We start from the raw sequence: 23032 nt of genomic DNA, 5'->3' as shown, positions 1-23032 counted from the left end.
CTTTAAAATATATTAACTTAAAACGAATTTAAATTCATAAATTGCTAAAATACCGTCAAAGAATTTATAATAGAAGCTACAAAGGACAATATATTTCTAAAGACAAAAACCACAACTTTCATTACAACCAGGCTGCACTTTAGAGCCCCATGAAACATCAATTTAATGGCACGGCCGGCGCTTTGAAAACAAGAATTTCAAGTTAAATGAGAAATCCTTGCAAAGAGCGGCACTCTTTTAATAAGTCTCCAGTAGAAACTCGACTTTGTGGAGGAGACATTCCTAAGGAATAACAAACATACTGATGTAACAATACGGCTGCTTACAATAGCCTAGACGCGTGTCTGGCTCATCACGTTTTGATACTTAAACTTTCATGTAAAAACAACTTGCATTCATGTAAGTGTTGAAACGGCAGTGACTGCTAACATTCGTTACATGATAATTATACATACGTAACAAGGAACTTACATAGATTTTGTTTGATATACCTAAATAGTAGAACGTTGTTGTAGTTGTATGAATTAAAAAGCGTTTATCAAGATTGTATTTAATTCCGAAATATCTTTGAAAATCAAAGCATGTGTTGTGTATTGCATGAAAAACTTTGACATTTGCCTAGATCACTGAACACCAAGAAAATACTAAGGATAGAGTACACGTAGAACAATTATTTCACCGAAACAATGGTAATAGTTGTATTTTCGTACTCCAATTTCTAAGGCCAGTATATTTATAGATAAAATCATACGTTAAATTTAATAGACTAAGGAATTATTTCATTCGCACATTGACTACAGACAGAGGAGGAAATTATTAGTAACATTTATGTATATAATAAAAAATAAAATAAAATATTTTTATAAAAATAATTAAAATTATCTATGTTGATCTATGGTACAGTACATATATGAGCATTTTTTTCATCAAGTTGTTAACATTGTTTTTGCTCTTCTGCCGTTCATAGATGGATATGACACAAGGCCAATTCTACTTATTTACAGCGTTCAACGTTACAATAGTTACAATACGTTAAGGGTTCGTTTCCAATCCAACTTCAACAATTGCTCATAAAACTAAACCTCAACTCAACCGTAACGGGATCGAAAACGAACCGTCTCACGTACATACAACCCAATAGAGTGCTTCTTTGTTAATATTAAGAACTAGCTGTGCCCGCAATCTTGTGCGCGTTTGAATTTAACAAAAAAAATATTGTAGCCTAAGTTACTCCTTATTATATCAGTTATCTGCCAGTTAAACTCCCGTCAAAATCGGTCCAGCCGGTGCAGACATTAGCCGGAACAAACAGACAGACAGACAATTTATTTGTTATTTTGGTATATGTATCGTGTATACATACATATGCATTGAGTAAAAAGAGCTATTTTAATATTACTAACACTCCAATTAAATTATATGTATAAATTGGTTTAGATGTATTTACAACTATTTGTTTGTAGTGTAAATGTGCCCTAGAGTCCAGTGTAGTTGTAACTGCTTCGATTTCTTTATCCGATTTTTATAATTAATTTTAAAAAATTATCCGTCAATTTCTAGATTCGTGTACGAGATACAACTCGTAAAATTAAAAATTGCATTAAACTATATTAAATGTTATCATTATTAATACATTTTATTAAATTTATCTTGCAACAACTAGGGCCGTATTTGGGGGAGGGCAACCGGGGCAACTGCCCTGGGGCCTCCACATTAGTGGCGGCCATTTTCAGCAAGTTAACAAATACCGAGATATAGTCAAATTATAACAATATTACTACTAAATATTTTAAAAGTTACCGATACAAATAAATAAATCATAGCTTACTGATAGAAATTAAAAAAAAAAAAACAAATTAATTCATAATAATATAATTATTAGGGTGTTCACGCTTCTGTTGGTCTAGGGCCTCCATTGCTTTGTGGCCCGGGGGCCATCAGACCTTTAAATCCGACTCTAGTAACAACTATACGTGTTATTTATATCGTGTTAAATTTATTTCGACATATAAGTATGATTTGTCGATTAAATAATGAGCAACTTCAAGTGTTAATTTGGAAGTAAAATAAAAGATAAGTAAACAAGTGGCATAATGTTGTATTAAAACTAAAGAACAATGTAGAATATTATAGTAAAGCTATAAGCGAATCACAACTAATTTACTTATCAAAGGTTTGTTTATCTTCGTATGGACTACACTACAGAAAAGTACCAGTTTCTAAAATTAAAAGGTAAGGCAAACTTGCTAATCTAACTCATTACTGAACTATCATTGGTCGCCTATTGTCTCAACCAATTACAATTCAGATTGAAATAAAATTAGTTGAAGTTCAGAAGCTGTAGGTACGTTTACTTAAAACATTAGTTTCGTAACTTATGCACACCTTACGTAAATATTGGTATCAGAGCGAACTTAGACGTGCTACAGGTATTCTAGATATTTATGTTGCTGTATTCGTATTTTGAGCTCATATCAATAAACTACTTTATACTTTACTAGCTTATATGTATTTCTTAGTACTATAATAACTTAATACATGGGAAGTATTTTTATTCGCATAGCAATATTTCTTCTGTCAAATATTATTTGGCTGCATTTAATAAGATTGTGATTTTGATAAAAAAAATGATAAAGAAAATTACAGGTTATTATGGTGAATATCTATTTCCATTTAAGCGTCAAGCGAAAATGAATCCTCGAAGATAAAATAAACTCAAATGTTTTAAAATTATTAAAAACCTTTCTACAATATAGAGATAAAGATAAACATCATTTTTATTTCGATAAAATCGGATACTCGTTGCTGAATTCGGAAGGGTAATGTCGGTAACAGGTTTGTAAATAGGTCGTTATCGCATGTCATCTTCCAATATTAAAAAAGAAGTAGGCAAAAGTTGTTAAATAATGATTTTAATGACTTAAAAACTTTGTATAATTAATTATTATTATTTGTATATTTTTATTAAAGATACTTATGCGTCTTTTTGAATTATTTAATTTGCGTCTTCGATGTGACTTGAGAATCTTGTGAAAAGAACGTATACATTTGTTAAAGATACTCGTAAGCCCTCCGAAGTTGCAGATGTCTGTCCATTAGGAGAGCCTGCTCGTTTCCTCCTATGAAAAAAATGAACTGAACTGATTTAGTAACGAATTGAGTAACAACGTGTAAGGTGTTACGAATAACGAACATGTGATACAATTTTTGAAAGTAGTAATTGTCTATGGACAATAATGGATAGATATTTTTGTATTGATTATTAAGAGTTATACGAAATTAAATACTTAGTGTGATTACATTTAACTTAAAGATATTTCTTTTAAAAGTAAATGTTAGAATTTAGTAATACCTATGTTTTGATTTGGTCTTTATTAACTTTGTACGAACTCGTATCCCTTTCGTGAACAGATCAGTGGCGGATTTACTACCTCACTAAGCAGACTTTATCCTAGGACGGCAGACGCGAATGAGACTGCTCGAACATCAAAAATAAATCTGTAAAACGGATTACTGACGTCAGACGGAAATAAATTGTCAATACATCTTCTCGATTATTTATTTTTCTTTCTTTCAATTTAAATGATAGCGCATTGTTTTTATATTGTATGTTAAAACATTAAGCATTTGGCCCGCAACCATTTAACTTCTACACACATGGCCTAACTGAATGACCTATTTGCCTAAAAATCTGAATAAAATACATTTTTAAAAGAAAGAGTACTGAATTTATCACACAGCATGTCCACAGCGCGCTCGCTGCGAGCACGTTGCGATCGCTTCGCTTGTAAATCACCAATATAATACCAACAGCCTAATATTAGGGCAGTAACATTAAACAGCCTATACCTACTTGAGAGTAAGTAAATCCGTAACTAGAACAGATTAAATTTATCTTAACGTGCAGACAGCGAACATAAATTCCAGTAAATTCTGCCACTTCCGAATTGTAATTACGTACAAAGTAAATATTCACTTTGTTTTAGGTAGTATGAAATTCAAATGAGATTTATGCATTGAATTCATTGCAGTTTAGTAGGTATACCTACCGCTTTTGAACTATTAATTCTGCTCTTGTTTGCTTGCACTGCGTTACTTGCCCGCTGAGTTTCTTTCGCTAGTACCTCGCACGGCAGGTGTTTTCATTTCTTGGTAGTATTTAATTTGACTATAAATAAGTAAGTGTAATACTTCCATATTAAAGGAAAGGAATTTGAGTTTGAGTTTTTTACCACAGTTTTTCAGATGCAGTTATATTAATGACGGAAACAAGTATTATTGAAATACTAACATCATATGTATAATATTTTGCGTTAAATATTAAAAAAAATGTGAGAATATCTATCATTGAAAATTGAATAACAATTATGTTGATTCACAAAAAAAATTGTGATGATTATTACAATTAATAGTGTAGTAGTGATATGCACTTTTATAGATAAAACACATAGAATATAGTGTATAATATTTATTAACGCATTAATTATATTAAACTAGCGGGTCGTCGCCAGTGTCGAAGCTATCTCTGGGCCAGGTGTACCGCACTAGGGCCCCGGAGTTCAGGGGGGCCTCTAAACTTAACCTTAAGCTTTTGAAGCTAGAAAATCACGACCCTGCGCTCAAGATTTCTTATTTGGTATCTATAATTTTATATTATAAAGGGTAATTATTAGTTAAAGAGGGGTGGGAAAGAGCGGGTGAGGACCCGATTCTATTTCTATGCACCGAGACCCTTCCTCCCCGCCGCTGGTCGTCCCGACTTCATACGGGTAAAATATGATTTATTTTTCTTGATAAAGTCAGTCCCGAAACACGATTACAGCGGGTCCAATCTATTATCAAAGCCACAAGGGCCCACAAACACAGAAAAAAAATTGGTACAGTCTCTTAAGATGATTTCAGTACCATACCCGTGCACAGAAAAAAGGTATTGTGGTTAATTTTCGCCACTAGTACTATTATATTTAAAAAAAAGTAAAAATAACAGTTAGATAAGTTAACTGTACCTACATAAAATAAATAGCCTTACCTAAATGGACCCAAGAACTATATAACATTCATAGCAGATATACCGTAAATTCGAATCGTCTCACACCATTTCATCCAATCTCTTTAAACAAGTAGCTCAGCTGAACAAAACAAAATTAGGTTCGCGTAAACAATGACACTAACGACTCTGCGAGGGTTATAGAGGCCCATTATCCCTCAACTTACACAATATCACTTAAGAAGACTTCTTTTACAATACTTGGTTTGTGTAAGATCAGCTAAATCTAGCAACTTTGACAGTAAAGAAAAAGACCAGCGTTCCGTCATGTTGTTTTTCTTCAAATCAGATGTCATTAAACGATGGGGAAATTTATTGATCTGTCAATAAGGTATAGTTAATTTGTATTTAAAATAATTTTAAAATAATATTATAAAATAACGCTTAGTATAGCTTGGGGACAAAAATCTATCATTGGCTAGAAGTTTAGACAACCCAAACCAAGCGGACAAACATCGATAATCATATGATCTCGTGCCAAATGGTGCAGGATATTTAAAGAAAACCTATGGAATTTCTCCACATATGTAACAACCAAACCGGAGAACAGTACACAATTTTAAAAAGACAGTTTATTTTTTTATAAATGCATTCCCGGTTATTTGTTTGATGTATTTAATATCTTTATCATTACATAGTATAAAACAAAGTCGCTTACCGCTGTCTGTCCCTATGTTTGCTTATATCTCTATAATTACGCAACGGATTTTGATGCGGGTTTTTTTAATAGATAGTAATAATTTTAGAAGTTTTAATGTGACGTAAAGAAACAAATTCCGTAATATAAATATACTAAATAGTATCACTATTGCACCCGTGCGAAGCCGGGTTGATATTATTGAATATAAAAAAAGGAAAATTATAATTTGTATAATTTAAACCATTCATATATTAACAACATAATACTTATATGAGTTTTCGAAGAATCTGCTGCTATTTTAGGGCAAAAAGAAAACAAACAAAATCCTGAAAAAAAATCATTAAAGCTTTAATTATTCAGACATAATAGGGATTTAATAAATAAATCTAAATATAACAAAGAATACTAGTATTGGTTATTGCTTTTCTACAGGGGTTTTCCTAGAGTATAAAATAACTATAGCTTAAATCGGCCATATTTTTATAGATATTTTCATTCCAATCGTCTGTAATTTTGTAAATATAATTTAATTATCATTTTTTCCACTTTGCTCTATACTTTATATAAGTTGACTTATTGTGCATACGACTACACCTTACGCAGACTAGGATGTCTTGTAAGCAATAGCATCGTTCACCCATACTAATGCACGCCGTTATTATAATTCAGTGGATAGGAGTGCGCCTTCCTGGACGAGAAACTGTAGGTAGATAACAAAAAATGGGTAATTTTTGAACAAAGATATTTTTAATTAAAAAAAATTGATTTGATCGATGATAAAAAAATCTCCCAACTTCTGAAATAATTTTACTGCAGTAATACATTTACGTTAATGAAATCAGTATATGTGTATATAGAATTCTAAAACAATGTATTAACAAAAAAAATAGAGCCGTATTTATTTTACAATCTAGAATATAATAATTAATATAATTTATAAATAATTATTTGTTATTATTATTTTATTTTATATCCTTAAAATACTAAACAATTATTCACATTATGAGACAATGCCTACAGACTTCTCTTTATCCTTATCCTTATTCTTCTTTTGCTTCTTCTTTTTCTTTTTATTGGGGTCTTTCTGCTTGTTTATATCATTATACTTTAATAACTTTTTATACATTTTCAATAAGAGCTTAGCATTTTTTTCCATTTCTTTACTTACTATTGTGTTGTCACTGTTTCCTTCAACTTGCTGCTTTTCCTCTATATCCGCTATAGGGTCTACATACTTGGTAGACGCTTCTAGGGTATTGAAGTGTTCAATAGAGCCTTCAACAACAACATCAGATTCACATGCTTTAGGACTCACATCTTCCGTAATATTTTTAGTTGCTTCCAACATTCTCTTAATATCCTTATTTTTCTTTCTTAGAGCATTCAGGATGTTAGATGTTGTTAAAACCCTTTTTACTTTCTTGCTGTCTAAGTACCTATCTCGCCACGATATGTTTTCTTCTTCATTAAGATCTTCTATTAACTCTTTTTCTTTAGTCACAATATCTTCGTTGTGTATTTCGTCAATTTTAGCAGAAAGTGCTGCTATTTCTGCAGTTGTTGGCTCTTTTGATAAAACTGAATCTCCTTCTATTTCTGAATGTGACGAATCATCGGATAGTTCCAAAATTTCAAATATATCATCAATATCATCATCGTCGTCTATTGTAAGTACATTAACGGATTTATCATCATTTGTTGTTACTGTGCGATGTTGATCAACGTTTATTTTATCTGGTTCTAAGTTTTTTTTATATTCATTATTTTCTAAGAAGTTCTGATCGCCGCTCTCACGAAAATCCTTTTTCTTTGACTTTTTTTGTTTCTTCGATTTCTTTTCTTTCTTTTTATTTTTTGTAGTTTTGGAAGCATTGGCAGTTTCTTCATCCGATATATAAACAACTTTGCTGGATGCATCATGCGACTCCATTTCTGCACAAGTTTTATTGGGAATTTCACCATCAGATAAGTCTTCTTTTACTTCTTCTGTTTTGCTCAATATTTCACCTTCTTCGAGTTGCTCTTCATTATTATTTTCTTGAACATTGACTGAATTTATATTTTCATCTTTATTTTCTTCGTTTTTCTGAGTTACTGCCGTATCCATTTCGCCATTTTTCATAACTTGTGTGGTTTCTTCTGTATTACAATCATTAGTTAAGTTATCTTTATTAGACAAAACTAGGACATTTTCATCAATATCATTAGCATTACTTTTTTGAGGACTTTCTTTTTGTTCAATGTTTTTCGCAACATTATTAGTTTGCACCTCTTGTTCTTGGATTTCAATTGAATGGTTCATTTCTTTAACATTAATATCATCTGATATTTCATGATTTTCCGACGTCTTTGTAGTATCTAAAAGTGATTCAGCAATTTTTGTGCCGTCCGCGGTATTCTTATCAATTTCTTTATTTGGAACATCTTTCACAGATTCATCCTCAGAACTACTTTCAGAATCTTTTGAACTGGAACTCGTGAAATTATCATAGTCTTCCCTATTAAAGTTTTCAAGTAAGTCCATTTTTTCTGTGTCCGAAAGTTGTAACATTATTTCATCATGGTCACTTCCATCTTTCTCATTTTTTTTCGATTTCTTCTTTTGCTTCTTCTTTAGTTTTCCTTGAATTTTACTTTGTTCCGGCTTAGGTCCTTCTTTGTTAGAAATTTGTACAGATAATGTTTCAACCGGAGGCTTAGGAACAGCTGTTTGGTTACAGACATTATTAGTATAATTTTTTTCTTTTTCCTTGTCTACAACATCACTGTTTGTAGAAATACGTACTAATTTAGTCCTATTCAGTTTAATTTTCCGTGAAGGTTTTGTCTGTGGTACTGTTATTACTAAATTATTTATTCTTTTCACACTAGCTGAGTTTTCAACTGAACCTGTAGTATTTATGCTCGGCGATGAAGGTTTTGCTGAAATTAATAATATATATTATAATACAGGCATTCTTATTTTCTTACAAAACTAAAAACTTTCTGAATAAGTACCAAACAAGTATCACATGTTCTGTTTAAAGGAACACTAATTATTGTTGTGTAGTTTCCAAAGTTATTACTCATTAATGATGTAAGAAATATAATATTTCTTATGGCACTTACTTATTGTATAATCTTGGTATACAATACCAGTACAATAGAAATATTACCCTATTCAAAGCACTTGGGCACAAGAATATCTTTATTTTATAATAGGAATGTACAAATTATAAGTAGTTTTTTTACCAGTTAGACTTTCTGCCTTAGGTTTTTCATCCTCGCTGCTAATTTCTACAACTTCTGGTGGTTCTTCTTTTATCTCTACTTCATCAGACGAATCATGCTTTTCTGGTACAGTCTCCTGTTCTGTGGACATTAAAAAATAACACATAAATCAACAACTTAATATTGGGAAAGAGAATTATTAAAAAGTTTAGGATTAATGTGAGTGTAAATTTCTTGAAAAAATGATATGGTATGGTATATGACACTTTATTAAAAGTTGAAAATATGATCATAATGCTAGTTAATAACAATCAAGATTGATTCATACAAGTACACCATTGGTTTATGATTTCGCACTAATAATTGTACTATATTATTTCTTACACAATTTTCTAGTCTTTCAGATTCAATCAGATCTCAAGATATTTTATATTGATTATATTTTAATTAATAATTATGTTTTAACATACTATTGGAATTGTCTTGTTGTAGTTGAGCTCTTATAGCTCTAGCCCTGGCTTGTAATTCCAGGAGCTCCAATACTGTCAAACCCGCTCTGGATGCTTTAGATCTATCTTCAATTTCTTGGTCCTTGTTACTGCTGTCACTGTTCTTTCGTTTATGCTTGCCTTTTGACTTGTGCTTTCTGTGTTTATGCTGTGTATATATATAATTACATGTTATTTTTTTTTATTCAAAATTACTTCCTTTAAAACTGGTTAAAAATTATATTTTCAATTGCAACAAAATAAAAAATTATAAAAAAGATCTCCCAACAATGAAATTAGGCATTCAGCGAAATAATATAAGATACAAACTAATCTACCAACAAATAAACACATGTCCTTTTTCTAACCTTTTTTGTTTTAGCACAGGGCTGACTGAGTATCTCTTCATCAGATGATATACTGTCAAGGGAGATGGTCTCCAATGGCTCTGAACTTGAAGACTCTGTATCTGTAGGTGGGTCTGCTCCATCTAGTATTGCGCACAGACGTTTTGAGCTAATACCTAAAAGCTAAAATGAATTGAACTATTAAAATACTTCTTATAATACAAGACATACTTTTTACTAATTTTTCTGCTTGGTTTTTTTTTTAATTGAATTTTTGAAGATTCCACATTAACAAGTACTTTTTCTGCTCCTTTAATGCACTGCTTATTATGGAAAGTTGATTGGTTTAAGTAGTATTAGTATAGAAGTCTTAATATAATTTATTTTGTTATTGTACTGTTATTTATCCAAAATTATAAATAAATGACATAGTCTACTCTATACTTAATAAACAATAATTAACATAAAAAATATTGGTAATTTAAAAAAAAAGCAAATATCTATGTTTAAGAAGACAAACTGGCAATTATGCCACCTGATAGTAAATAGTAAACACTAGCCATAAACATTGGCACAATATTTTTTTTTTTCTATTCAAATTAAATAAGTTACATATAACTAATAAAAATACATAGAAAAACATTTTTATTGTGCCAATGTTTAAGGCTGGTGTTAATTATTTACTATATTCAAGTTAAATATAACTTAAATGACATATAACTTATTTATCTTGGATGTGGATTATTTAATTGCTTCTAAAATTTCCTAACTTAACAAGACTTCACTCTTGCTAATAATTATCATAAAAAAAGAAAAAGTAACAGGGAAATGGAAAATACGTAAATTTTAGTCATTATTGTTTTTTTTTAAATATATTAATGTGTCAACGACTTACTTCTTCTGTACACAGCTCCTGTAAATCATCTATGGATATGTCTTGCACACATTCCGGTGCCATTGCCTTTAATTCCTTTGGTTTTATAATAGAAAACACCTGATGCATCAACTCGACTCTATCGTGAATGTAATAGGCTAGATCATGTTGTTCGTCGTTTGTGCGGGTTGAGGATGTTTCCGGCATCTCTTGCTTAATTTTATGGTGTTTAATTCGATTCATTATAATAATTTGTTAGATTTATATTACAGTAGGTAAATAACACAAACAGTAAAAAGCAGGAATTATGACACATGTCAGTTAACAATTGTCATTTTGTCAAAAAGAAAAAAAATATCTGTGTCCTCTTGGCTCAAAAAAAGAAAAATGATTTCAGACGAAATATTTACCAAGTAAAATTGTATCAATAGCCCAAAAACGCAATAAAAAGCCAATGATCTTCCTTTATATTTTAAATATATATGTGTTATAGTATTGTTTGCTGTCGATACTTTATTAATTTTTAAGGTGGACAGCAGAAAAACTTAATATGACGATATATATGATTAGTAAAGTAGTTGTTGTTGTTTACAAGTGAATTATAACAGATACACGATTGGTTCACAGTAATAATTTAATTACATTACTCTACAGTGCGATTTTTTTAGGAATAGCATCTTCATTTATTTATACCACTGGAATAGCTTATTTTAGTTAGTTGTGCTTTCATGACTCAAGATCAGAATTTTTAGGTATATTTCTATAACAATATATACAATCGTTAAGTTTTATCAACCTTTATAATTAATATTTCACCACCGCAAATACCCTATTCCAGAGATCTGGCAATACTGCATTGCAAGTATAATATTGACAACGTTGCCAATGTGTGGAGAATTCTCCAAATTGCGGGGAATCGATGCGATCGTGGATTGGTATGGGGTTTGTCCTATGGGGGAAAATAAGGGGAATTTATACTATGCGTTTTTTACCAAAACGATCGGTAATTGTTTACCCGTTTTTTAGTTAGTACGAAAATTTAAACTGTAGTCGATTATTAGTTAACACACTATATACAGATAGTAGCCATGACTAGTCTGATTCAACGAAAAAAAAAATAGCATGATTTTTTTGTTTGTTTTATTGGTACATTTTTTTTCTCCAATTTAGGGAATTTCGCTAAGACTTTTGGGGAATTAGGTGAATAGGCATTGGCAGCCCTGAATATTGAAATAAAAAATATTACATATTTTTTCATCTGACGTTTATGTAAACAACGACAGATACACATTTTACAAAAACAAACAGTCACTCGTTCATTTACCTATTTATTGCTATGACGTTTTATTACATTAATTTCATAGAATGTGGGGCTTTATATAATTAAGTAGGTATACTGACTGTATTGGATAATTTCCGATACCGAATCAAATTTATCCTCTTGGCAAGTCGGAAAAATTCGTTTGATAAACTAAATCGACTTAAATAAATCTATATTTTTAGTAATTATGTATGAATGTGTTGAAAAATTGTGAAATACTGTGGCTAAATATACAAATAAATTAAGTAACATTCAGTTATCAAATTGATCGTTATTATTTACTATTATAAATATAAATAATGTCGATTATAAGTAAATCATCTTCGGTGCTTTGCAAACGTTACCGACTACCATTAGCACTGAATAATTACCGAAGGTAAGTGATATTTGTTTAAAAAAAATATAGCACTTGAATATTCTGTACATATCAAGGAGTTGTGTACTTTTCAGATACAGTAAAGATAAACAAAATTTTGATATTGCTATTATTGGAGGAGGTATTGTGGGCTCTGCGTCTGCCAGAGAACTATTGATAAGGCATCCCACATTGAGTATTGCTCTAATTGAAAAAGAAAATCGATTTGCATTTCATCAAAGTGGTAATAATAGTGGAGTAATACATGCTGGAATCTACTATAAACCTGGTTCATTGAAAGCAAAGTTATGTGTTGAAGGTCTTAATCTGTCATATAAATATTTAGACGAAAAGGAAATCAAGTATTCAAAATGTGGTAAATTGATTGTTGCTACAGAAAGATCAGAAGTATCCCGTCTATTAGATTTATACGAACGTGGTCTTAAGAATGGAGTGAAAGATATCAGATTATTAGATTCAAAAGAAATCAAGGAATTAGAACCACATTGTAATGGTATTCAAGCAATATGGTCACCTCACACCGGAATTGTGGATTGGGGAGAAGTAACAAATTCTTATGTTCATGATTTTATCCGCTCTGGGGGCAAAACATACTTGAATTTTGAGGTTAAAAAGTTTATGGAGTCTGAAAGTTCTGACTACCCTGTAACCATAACGGACTCCAAACAAAATACAATACAAGCTAAGTATGTACTGACATGCTGTGGCTTGCAATCTGATACAGTTGCAGTGTTAACTGGTTGCCCTGAAGAACCAAAAATTATCCCTTTTAGAGGTGAATATTTATATTTAGTTCCTCAGAAAAGTCATCTAACTAAGGCAAATATATATCCTGTTCCGGACTCCAGATTTCCATTTTTGGGTGTTCATGTAACACCAAGAATAGATGGCCGAGTTATTGTAGGTCCTAATGCAATCTTAGCATTTTGCAAAGAAGGTTATAAGTAAGTAAAATGAAATAAATTAATATTATACATTTAATAGAGTATGTACTTATGTTTTAAATTATATATTTATTTCATAGATGGAGTGATGTGAATATGGAAGAGCTTAAACAAATACTAAAATTTTCTGGGTTCCGCAAAATGGCTTTTAAATATGCTGGATTTGGACTGAAAGAAATGACAAGATCAGTTTTGATGCCATTACAAGTGATGCAAGTCCAAAAATATATTCAAGGTTTAACAACAAGCGATGTAGAGCGAGGACCTGCTGGAGTAAGAGCTCAAGCCATGGGAAAGGATGGTGAGTCGGCATTACATAATCATTTTCCATAACATTATTTTTATAATCATTCAATAAGGAAAAATATATGGTACACAAATGGGTTTTTATGAACATCTGTTTTTCCTGAATTGAATTTATTTATTTATACTTTTAGGTACTTTGATAGAAGATTTTGTATTTGACTCCAAGCCAGGATCTGGTGCCATTGGCAGCAGAGTTTTACACTGCCGAAATGCTCCATCACCAGGTGCTACATCATCCTTGGCCATTGCCAAAATGATAGCTGATAAGATGAAAGATGAATTTAAATTATAATTAGTTAGTAATGTGGCTTGTTAATGTTTTACCACAATCAAATTACTGTTATGTATTTAAAAATTTTGTTAAAATGTTACAATCTGCCAGACTGGTGGCTGGTGTTATTGAATTTCACAGAGTTATTTATAGTGGTTTTAACAATTTAAATAATAATTAAGACTATATTTACTTAATGCTAATTTCTTTTAACTAATTCCATGTAATGTAAAATGTTTCCATAAAATGTATTTATGTTAAATATTTGCTTTATCTGTTCTATATAAGTTTATTATTTTTGTGCACTTTTTGTACTGTGATAAAGAACTGTTTTTATACATTTTTTTACAATATTATTATGGCATGACTTGTCTTAAATGGCATATTGCTGTACTAAAACATAACTCTCCACTGGCACAATAATAAATATTTATACTGAGATTTATTTAAGATATAAAGTAGATTTGAATTTTTACTAATAGAAAATTATACTAAGGAAACAAAGTACAAGATGCAGTTTGGTAGGTGTTAATAAGTACATTTGTAATGAATGCACTAATAATAATTTATTGACTATTTTGTTTTATTTAAGTTAAGATTTATTATTACTGTGAAAGGGTTCTATTTAATAATAAATATATACATATATATATTTGTATCCATACAGTTCTATAGTCTATGTCAGAAGTTATATAAAGGTTTTGCATATTAATATATACATACATACATATTAAAGCATCAAGCACCATAAAAAATAAAAATATCATGTTATACTTGGTAGTCTTTGATTTATGTCATTTTCAATTAGCACTTCTTGTATTAAATAAATATTATTTATAATCCTAAGTCAGTCAATTACAAAGCCTTTTCGAGTAAAGTAAATGTACTGAGATCGGAGATCATATACTGTTGTCATGTGGAACATAATGTTGCTTATTACAACAATATATTCTGAAAATCCAAACATTGAATAAACTGCAAAAAAAGAAATAGTATTAAAAAAGATAACATTATTTATATTACAGCTGTATTATTAAACATACAACTTACCATAGGGTTCACAAAGGCGATTGTGTCTTAAGAAAAAATAAGCTGCAAATGCAAAGGAAGCTACATTTACAAAAAAAGCTCTCCATTTTAATTTCATTGAGTAAATTTCTAGATCTGTCTGTGTTGCTCGCCGCCTATATTTTGTTAACATCATGCATGTAAATAACATGTAAAATATTGAAGTACCAATAAAAGTTTTAAAACATGCTTCATGAAACGCTGGAAAGAAATAGTAGTTAGATATTTTACCTCTTTGGCAGAAAAAATGATATGTTTTCACAAAATAAATGTCAATTATTATTTAATTTACTGATAGTAAAAAGTATACAAATCTAGCTAGGTATATGAAAGTGCATTTTTAAAGACTACAATAATTTGTCAATAATAATTATGAAATAGAACATATTGAGGTGAAACTAGTTTTCATAGGTTTTGATTAAGCCTCATGCCTTTACAGACCCTAATAGCCTCTTTAATTTATAGTATATATAAGGTAACCACTTGAGAACAGTTAGGGATCATGATTAAATTTTTTTAAAGATAAACTGTAATTAAAGCAAGTTGGACAAATTAATAAATATTTGGAACATTTAAAGCTATAAAACTAACACTGATAATTAAAAAACCCAAAGTAAATAATCAACCAATAAGAAAGCAATCTAGTTATACAAAAGTTGATATAAATAATATTAAGCTTAAAATAAAATTGATATATTATTTTAAATACTACAGACTTCTATTGCCTACACATAATAATGGCAAAAAGTATAACAGACTTACGGTAATATTGTGAGGACGTCCAATGAGTCAAGCCTATTAATGATAAATTTTCAATAATATTTAAAAATACTGCTAATTTTACTACAAATATACAATTTTGGCTAATTGTTTTTCTATAATAATCCCATCTTAAATAAATTATGAAAAACCTTAGTGGTGCGTGAATATATATAGCGAGTCTCCATATTGTGCGTTGTGGTTCGTAACTTCCTATAGATGCTGATATGGACGGGAAGACATTTGGCACATTGCAATGCGTATTATTTGCAACTTCGAAATCTTTGTACAGTGTAATAAAAACACAAGTTATGAACGCAAATAGTGGCAGCGAAACTGTACACAAACCCAATTTTTTAATAGGGATTTTAATGAAATATTTTCTGTTGGAAGCATTATGCAGAGGTAGATACATTTACTTATGTCTATTTTTTTACTGTTTAGAGATTTTCATAACTTATAACTTAGTTAAATTCGTTTCCAATGGGCATTTGTATTTTGTCATAAATTTATAGCCGTCAGTGTCAATGTCATGTTTTGATATTGTATTTAATGTTTAGTTGTTCGTTTTAGATTATAAAGCTATATTGTATAATTATTTTAATAAGCTATACTAATATTCTTAATAAATTTTTGTTCGTAAGTCTCTATAATATAGTATTATAGCTTCTAGTAGATTAAATATTCATATTATATTTGTTAATTAGTAATTACATATTATACGTTTAAAAATTAGTTATAAATATTACTATAAAAAAAATATACACTTACTAAAAACTATATTTAATCAAAACAGCTATTTCATAAAGTTATCAAATGCTCTTTTTTTATTATAGTAAAATATGCGAAGACCATCGTCATTATAATTGTGTAAAAAAAATATTTGATTGACTAGGGCCATATTGTACAATTTTTTTTTAATTTTTAATTCAAACTTTAGGTTTGTCGTAAAAAAGTTTTATAGCGTCGAAACTTGCAGTGAAAAGAAAGACGTTTAATATACTTTTATCGATTTATCTGTTACTATGGTGTGTTATTAAATTGTTTGAGATACGGGAGAAGCATTTAAGATATTTCTAGTAACGTTTGTTTCTTAGTAAAATGTAATAGCTGATTAAAAATATTTTCAAAGGCTATATAATGGAAGAAATTTTGAGAAAAAACATTTTTGAAGAAAAGGAATTATTAAAACTTTCTCCTGATTTTAGTCCACAAGATATATTTCTACGTATGCAGTTGAGACGAGCAATGGTAAGAAATTTTGTAATTAGTACACAATTTTTAAAGCAATCTATTATTATTACAAATGAAAAATGTACCCTTACATTTTGTTTTGTTGCCAGGCGCGGGATACTCATAATCTTGGTGGCTTAAGACATAACTCAAAGTGCGTAATTATAAGTATTTTTTAATTAAAGAGTATTTGTTATATTTGTTTTTATATCCGAACTTTTATTTCTTTGATTATTTTCAACTAAGTATATACAAAAAAAAATACGAAGGGATTTTCTGGATATCTCAAATATAGCAGGTTTTGCCGATATTGAAATAATATACTATTGTTTAGATACACTATTACACACATCAACATTGTCTAGGGATATTTTGAATTTACTCAATTATTTCAAAATTTATTAAAGATAACATGCAACATGTTTATATTTTTATAAAACCCATTTATCTGACTATACTCCAGAATAAAAAATAAACCATATTATTTTGCGTAAACAATTTTATCCTTAAATAAAGAAAAAACGTAAAATAATGGTAAAACTAACAATTAATGTTTGTCATAAGAAAATGTGAAAAATGTAGAAAAGTTATTGTTTTTAACAGTCATATGAAAAATCAGTAGTCTGTAAAACTTTCTAGGACATTTATACCGTCCTGCAACAATTTTTCATACTTTGGATTAAGTTATCCAAGTCTTGCTGCGGTATATTGTCCCAGGTCCGACTAAGATGCAAAAAAGTGACTCATCCGTCGCAATATTTGCAGGAAAATTCCTCGAAGCCCTTCTTTGGAGTATGGCCCACGCGTGCTCTATGGGGTTTAGGTCAGGTGATAGAGCGGGACAGCCTAAGACCGATACGTCTTGTTCCTACAACGATCTCGTCATCACTCCCGCTGTGTGCGGACGGGTGCTATCGTGCATGAGCGTGAATTCTTGGCCCATTTTTAGTCTATGGGGTTAAATTATTGGCACAAGCATCTCGTTACGGCATTTTTTGGCCGCCATGGTGTTTCTGATCCAAACGAGGTCTGTTCTTCCACCAAGATAAATTCTCGCCAAAACCATAATTATGCCGCCGTGGTATGAATGGACTTTCTGAAGATGTTGCAGACGGCTATCATGACCAGGGAATCGCCAAACACGTACTCTACGTGTATCGGAATGGAAACAGAACCGGGACTCATCGGTAAACAGCACTACAGACCACTGGTTATCATCCGAGAGCAAATTTACACGAACCCACTCTAGTCGTCGTCCACGATTTCCTCGGCATAGTGCTGGAGTACGAAACGGTCTGCGAGCATGAAGGTTAGCTTCATGCAGCCTTCTCCTTACAGTTTGGTCACTCACAAGCAACTGGTCCTCTGGCTAGAGCCTCTGAACCAATTGAAGTGCCGTAACATTTGGTTCTCTTTTCGCGGCAACTTGCAAATATCGGTCTTGTCGTTGATTGGTTATGCGCTTCCCACCTGGATATCTTTCAGTCACTTCACTAGTAGCACGGTAGCGTGACCATAACCAAGATATGACGTTTTGTCTTGTTCCAATCTCCTTAGCAATTCTCTGTTGAGTAGCCCTAGCTTGGAGCAAGCCTCCTGCCCTTAGCATTTCTTCTCTCGTTAAATGGCACCGCTGCATGATGCACACAATAGGTTTAACTCGAAATTAATCGATAACATGTTATAAAACTTAAATTGGACACAAAAAATATCTTAATATGACGGTAGGTAAACGAAACCTTCGGCCATCGCTACCATTATGTCGCGTAAAAATTTTATTTTTATTTATTTTATTCAAATTTAGAAACGTCCAAGAAGGTTTACAAAATAGTCTTTCATCAAAAGATTTTAAAACCGGATATGATTTTTTGAGTTTAAGAATTTTATACAAAATATCCCTAGACGGCGTTGATGTGTATATTTAGACTATTCTTGATCGCATAGCAAAATTTTAAACTTGTTTAAGTTTTTCACTAAAAAAAATATATCTTAGTAGTTAGACTTAAAACCGAACTAAAGAATTATCCGTGCATTCCGAAACATAAACGCAAATTTATATCTAGCATTTTTATGCAATAAATTGGGATGTGATGTATTTAAAAATCTATTGTTTTTTTTTAAGGAAAAGTATAAAAAAGACTAAAGGCTGTCATAAAATAAAAAAAGAAATAGTTAATCTACGTGCGTATTTCGAAAATATGAATTTGCAAAATGAATCCACGATTAAAAGTGTTGAAAAAATTAGTGTAATACAATCTCTATCACAAAAGAAACTAAATTATTTCCCGCCTACTAGCGGAGACAACCAATTGATAGACGATGAAATAGCATTATTCTTAAAACAGTCATCGGATGCTAAAGTAAATTTAGCGATAGAAAACGATGTCGACTTTAAATTAGAGGTAAAGGAGAAACCTAAATTACTCGAAAATACGAATTGCACTCGTAGTTTTAGAGGTACTCACTCAAACAGATTGGACATAGACAGAAATAAAAATGAAATTAATACTGATTTTGTCGATAAAGAGTTAAAAGCAAAAGATGTTTTGAAAAATGCACTGAATGAGGGTATCGTGAAGAATATTGAACAAAAAAATGTAATAAGTAACAATAACTCAGCGCCACCGTTAAATGAAGTTAAACGTGACCTACAATCTTTGTTGATAATGATGGCCATCAATTCGGATATGGATGATAATACTGCGTCCGATGATGTTGTAGAACAAGACAAAAACTTATATGGAGATTCCAGTCAATGTTTCACACAGGATAAAACTTCAAATCAATTAGAGCTACCATATAATTTTCAATCAGAGGATTTAGTAAAGTTTTTACATGTTTCTTCCGTACGAAAAAAATTAAATGTTCGCGAAAAATATATTTCAAAGAAATACATAAAGAAATGGAAATTATACGTTTCAATTAGGAAAGAAAATTTTGCTTTAAAACAGAGACAGGAAACACTCAATAATTTTTTCGATAAACTTTCTAGGAAGAAAAATAATGCAATTAACGAAACAGAATCCACTCCTAAGTCGAGATTTAGCGTTCGAGATTATGACACCTATCAGCATAGGTATAAAAAAGTAGCTTAAATAAAAAATATGTCATATTGGTACATTATAAAATAATTATTATTCCACACATTTGACAGGTACAAGGTTCAAAAACACATAATTGCGCTTCAAAAAAATAAATTAGAAGAGCAGAATAAAGTTATAGAACAACTGAAATATAACAAAATCATTGAATCTTCACAAAACTCAGTTGATAAAATGCGCGAAGACATTCGAAAAACTTACTACGAGATTGACAAACATTTGAAACCAAAAATAAAATGTTTGACGAATGAACTAAAAATAAAAGAATTTGAAGGTTTAAAAAAAATAACAGTTTATTTTTTAGACGCATAGTATAGTGTTTATAATAATTGTGAACTATTACAGAACCATCATTGGTGCTGCACTGTTTGAAAGTACCGCAATTCCTTCAAAGGATGGAAAGAAGAGCACGAGAAAGAGAAGAGAAACACGCACTGATACGAGAGAGAAGGAAACAACTAGAAGAGGAACGTATTAAACAAAAACAACAGGTAGTAAATAAGTGTTACACAGTTGAGTAATTAGATTGCAGTTTTTCATTTTCGGTAGTTAGGAAATTATAATAATGAAAAGTAGCTCTTCAAAATACCTCTGATAATTTATGTATATGTAGTTATGGTATTAGAGGTAGTGTTTTTCTTACTTCAAAAGCTTCGAGCTTTTTATGGCCGAGATATGCCGATAACCTCATGGTTATCTCTTCCTATATCTTATAGTCTCGACTCATGTCGAGATGCCCCAGTGGTTAGAACGCGTGAGGAAATTCTACCACATTAAATTCCACCAACCCATTGGAACAGCGTGGTGGAATATGTTCCAAACCTTCTCCACAAAGGGAGAGGAGGCCTTTAGCCCAGCAGTGGGAATTTACAGGCTGTTGTTGTTGTTGTTGCGCCGATAACCAGAAGTAAAGATGATAAGATTTTTCAAAAGTATCAAGCAGTGTCAACAGGCTTTATCAGAAGCAGTGAATTACAATTTATATATAAATCTTATTTTATACTTTCCAGGCAGAACTAGCGAAATTAGAGATTGATAAAGAAGAAAAAATGAAGAGGATCAAAGAACTAAGAGACAAAAGGAAGAGAGAAAGAATTGAAAACATAAGAAAAAAACAACACGTCGAAAAGTTGAGGGCATTGATAGTAATGGCAGATTTACACTATGAAAAATATTTGGTTATAAAATATGGAATAAGACCATTAAGAAGACTAATCGATATTAGACATGAAAACATCGAAAAAGCCAAAGCTCATTACAGATTTCAGCTGCTGAAGAATGTATTTTTACATTGGATGTGGTATACTGAAGACATGTGGTTCGATAGAAATTATAAAGCCGATGACTTCAATAGGAAAAATTTATTGAAAAAAGCTTTTACTGGTTTTAAAAAGGTCATACATGTGTTTCATGCATATTGAAATGTATGGAAATCTATAGAAATATCATACCTCCTAATGCTAGTTTTCTTGTTACAGAACCATTATGAGTACGTATTGAAAAAACAAGTCGCAGAAGATTATTATGATTTGTATGTAACGCAAGTAGTATTTAGGAAATTCGTCCAGGGCATTGACGTCGTTAAGAAAGAATTTGAAGTAAAATGGAAAAAGGCTGTCACGTATTATAACAGGTATAAATGAGCACAAACATAACAAAATATTTTCAATATATATTGATAATATTTTTTCGTTATATTCTTTATAGAAGTTGAGTTGAGATGGCTCAGTGGTTAGAACGCGTGCATCGTAACCGATGATTGCGGGTTCAAGCGCAGGCAAGAACCGCTATATATATGTGTTAAATTGTGTTTATAATTCATCCCATACTCGGCGGTGAAGGAAAACATGGTGAGGAAATCTGCATGTGTCTAATTTCATCGAAATTCTGCCACATGTGCATTCCACCAACCCGCATTGGAACAGCGTGGTGCAATATGTTTCAAGCCTTCTCCTTAGTGGGAGAGGAGGCCTTAGCCCAGCAGTGGGAAATTTACAGGCTGTTACTGTTGTACTGTACTTATAAAAGTTATATGTACTTACCATAAGCTCTTTTTACAATAACTCGATTCAGTACCTACAAATTATGAATAAGAAATTTCCAATCAGACAAATGGGTTCCGTGATAGTATATACGTCACGATAATCCATAGGCATTGTAAGAAATTTTAGGAAATTCTTAGACCAATGCGTATTTAACCAAGAGCTGTACCAAATTTTAAAGAACTATAAAAAATATTTAAAACAGACCCAGTAACGCTCAACCGGTTTTTCGGTCAATTTTGGTCATTTTAAGAATATTCGTATCATTGATTTGTTTTATTTCAGCAATATTTTATTTAAAACGTTTACTTGTTGGCGAACATTACCGGCACTAAATGCTTTGAAGAGAGAGCAGGACGCAAGAAAATTGAGATGGAGAGAAAAAGTATTGCTAGTCGTTCCGGATTATATTCCTCCAGAAGATTAACAAAAAATTACTGAACTTTTTTAATTATAAGGTGTCATCCTACTTGTTTGGTGAATAGAACCAGGGCCGTATTTAGGGGAGGGCAACCGGGGCAACTGCCCTGGGGGCTGCACATTAGTGGGGGCCACATTTTTCAGCAAGTTAACAAATACCGAGATATAGTCAAATTATAATAATGTTATTATTTAATATTTTAAAAGTTATCGATACAAGTAAATAAATCGTAGCTTAGTGATTGAAATTAAAAAGTAATTAATTCATGATAATATAATTATTAGGTTGTTCACGCTTCTGTTTGTCTAGGGCCCCCACTGCTTTGTGGCCCGGGGGACTCCAGACCTTTAAATCCGACTCTGAATAGAACGAAACATTTTGAATTCGTATAAGGATCATAATAAAGTTATAGTTCCTGTCATTTGATAAAGTTTAGTTTGTGCCATGAGTATAATATCAGAGAAAGAAAACCTCCAAACGAATTCCTCTAAAAAAATCTCAAAATAACCTAAATTTATTATAAAAAAATGATATCAGTATGTAAGCGGATTTTTTAAATGAAATTGAAACATAAAAATCGGTGT

At 31.0% G+C, this 23032-nt stretch overlaps 4 protein-coding genes across 4 annotated transcripts; 2 read left to right on the top strand and 2 right to left on the bottom strand.

The window, feature by feature from the left end:
• Window positions 1-6011: 6011 nt before the first annotated feature.
• On the bottom strand, window positions 6012-10939 carry LOC124531886 (glutamic acid-rich protein). Its single transcript, XM_047106455.1, has 5 exons — window positions 10628-10939; window positions 9754-9915; window positions 9368-9554; window positions 8919-9038; window positions 6012-8609 (listed from the first exon to the last, which is right to left on the bottom strand). Exons 1-5 carry the CDS (start codon window positions 10847-10849, stop codon window positions 6688-6690), a joined length of 2613 nt encoding a protein of 870 aa, XP_046962411.1. The 5' UTR covers window positions 10850-10939; the 3' UTR covers window positions 6012-6687.
• Window positions 10940-11877: 938 nt separating this feature from the next.
• LOC124531768 (L-2-hydroxyglutarate dehydrogenase, mitochondrial) lies at window positions 11878-14597 on the top strand. Its single transcript, XM_047106291.1, has 4 exons — window positions 11878-12303; window positions 12378-13247; window positions 13328-13548; window positions 13685-14597. The coding sequence occupies exons 1-4, from the start codon at window positions 12227-12229 to the stop codon at window positions 13843-13845; spliced, it is 1329 nt and encodes a 442-aa protein (XP_046962247.1). The 5' UTR covers window positions 11878-12226; the 3' UTR covers window positions 13846-14597.
• On the bottom strand, window positions 14596-16186 carry LOC124531769 (post-GPI attachment to proteins factor 2-like). Its single transcript, XM_047106292.1, has 3 exons — window positions 15655-16186; window positions 14875-15093; window positions 14596-14799 (listed from the first exon to the last, which is right to left on the bottom strand). The coding sequence occupies exons 1-3, from the start codon at window positions 16064-16066 to the stop codon at window positions 14672-14674; spliced, it is 759 nt and encodes a 252-aa protein (XP_046962248.1). The 5' UTR covers window positions 16067-16186; the 3' UTR covers window positions 14596-14671.
• A 3367-nt stretch (window positions 16187-19553) lies between these two features.
• Window positions 19554-22454, top strand: LOC124531791 (golgin subfamily A member 6-like protein 22). The gene is made up of 6 exons (XM_047106318.1): window positions 19554-19960; window positions 20039-20259; window positions 20331-20476; window positions 20996-21379; window positions 21464-21618; window positions 22313-22454. Exons 1-6 carry the CDS (start codon window positions 19554-19556, stop codon window positions 22452-22454), a joined length of 1455 nt encoding a protein of 484 aa, XP_046962274.1.
• Window positions 22455-23032: the final 578 nt, after the last annotated feature.

This window comes from Vanessa cardui, chromosome 8, assembly GCF_905220365.1.
Source record: "Vanessa cardui chromosome 8, ilVanCard2.1, whole genome shotgun sequence".
Lineage (NCBI taxonomy): Eukaryota > Metazoa > Arthropoda > Insecta > Lepidoptera > Nymphalidae > Vanessa > Vanessa cardui.
This window is presented reverse-complemented; position numbering and strand designations above follow the sequence as displayed.

Excerpts from the sequence above, each read along its gene's own strand:
- LOC124531769 (XM_047106292.1), bottom strand. The coding sequence starts at position 16,066 with ATGTATCTACCTCTGCATAATGCTTCCAACAGAAAATATTTCATTAAA. Across the intron at positions 15,094-15,654 it reads GACGTCCTCACAATATTACC|CGTTTCATGAAGCATGTTTT; the intron begins GTAAGTCTGTTA and ends ATTTCTTTCCAG. Across the intron at positions 14,800-14,874 it reads TCGCCTTTGTGAACCCTATG|TTTATTCAATGTTTGGATTT; the intron begins GTAAGTTGTATG and ends CTTTTTTTGCAG.
- LOC124531768 (XM_047106291.1), top strand. The coding sequence starts at position 12,227 with ATGTCGATTATAAGTAAATCATCTTCGGTGCTTTGCAAACGTTACCGA. Across the intron at positions 12,304-12,377 it reads GCACTGAATAATTACCGAAG|ATACAGTAAAGATAAACAAA; the intron begins GTAAGTGATATT and ends TGTACTTTTCAG. Across the intron at positions 13,549-13,684 it reads TCAAGCCATGGGAAAGGATG|GTACTTTGATAGAAGATTTT; the intron begins GTGAGTCGGCAT and ends TTATACTTTTAG.
- LOC124531886 (XM_047106455.1), bottom strand. The coding sequence starts at position 10,849 with ATGAATCGAATTAAACACCATAAAATTAAGCAAGAGATGCCGGAAACA. Across the intron at positions 9,916-10,627 it reads AGGAGCTGTGTACAGAAGAA|CTTTTAGGTATTAGCTCAAA; the intron begins GTAAGTCGTTGA and ends AATTCATTTTAG. Across the intron at positions 9,039-9,367 it reads ACAACAAGACAATTCCAATA|AACAGGAGACTGTACCAGAA; the intron begins GTATGTTAAAAC and ends TAATGTCCACAG.
- LOC124531791 (XM_047106318.1), top strand. The coding sequence starts at position 19,554 with ATGGCCATCAATTCGGATATGGATGATAATACTGCGTCCGATGATGTT. Across the intron at positions 21,380-21,463 it reads CTTTTACTGGTTTTAAAAAG|AACCATTATGAGTACGTATT; the intron begins GTCATACATGTG and ends TTCTTGTTACAG. Across the intron at positions 21,619-22,312 it reads GCTGTCACGTATTATAACAG|CAATATTTTATTTAAAACGT; the intron begins GTATAAATGAGC and ends GTTTTATTTCAG.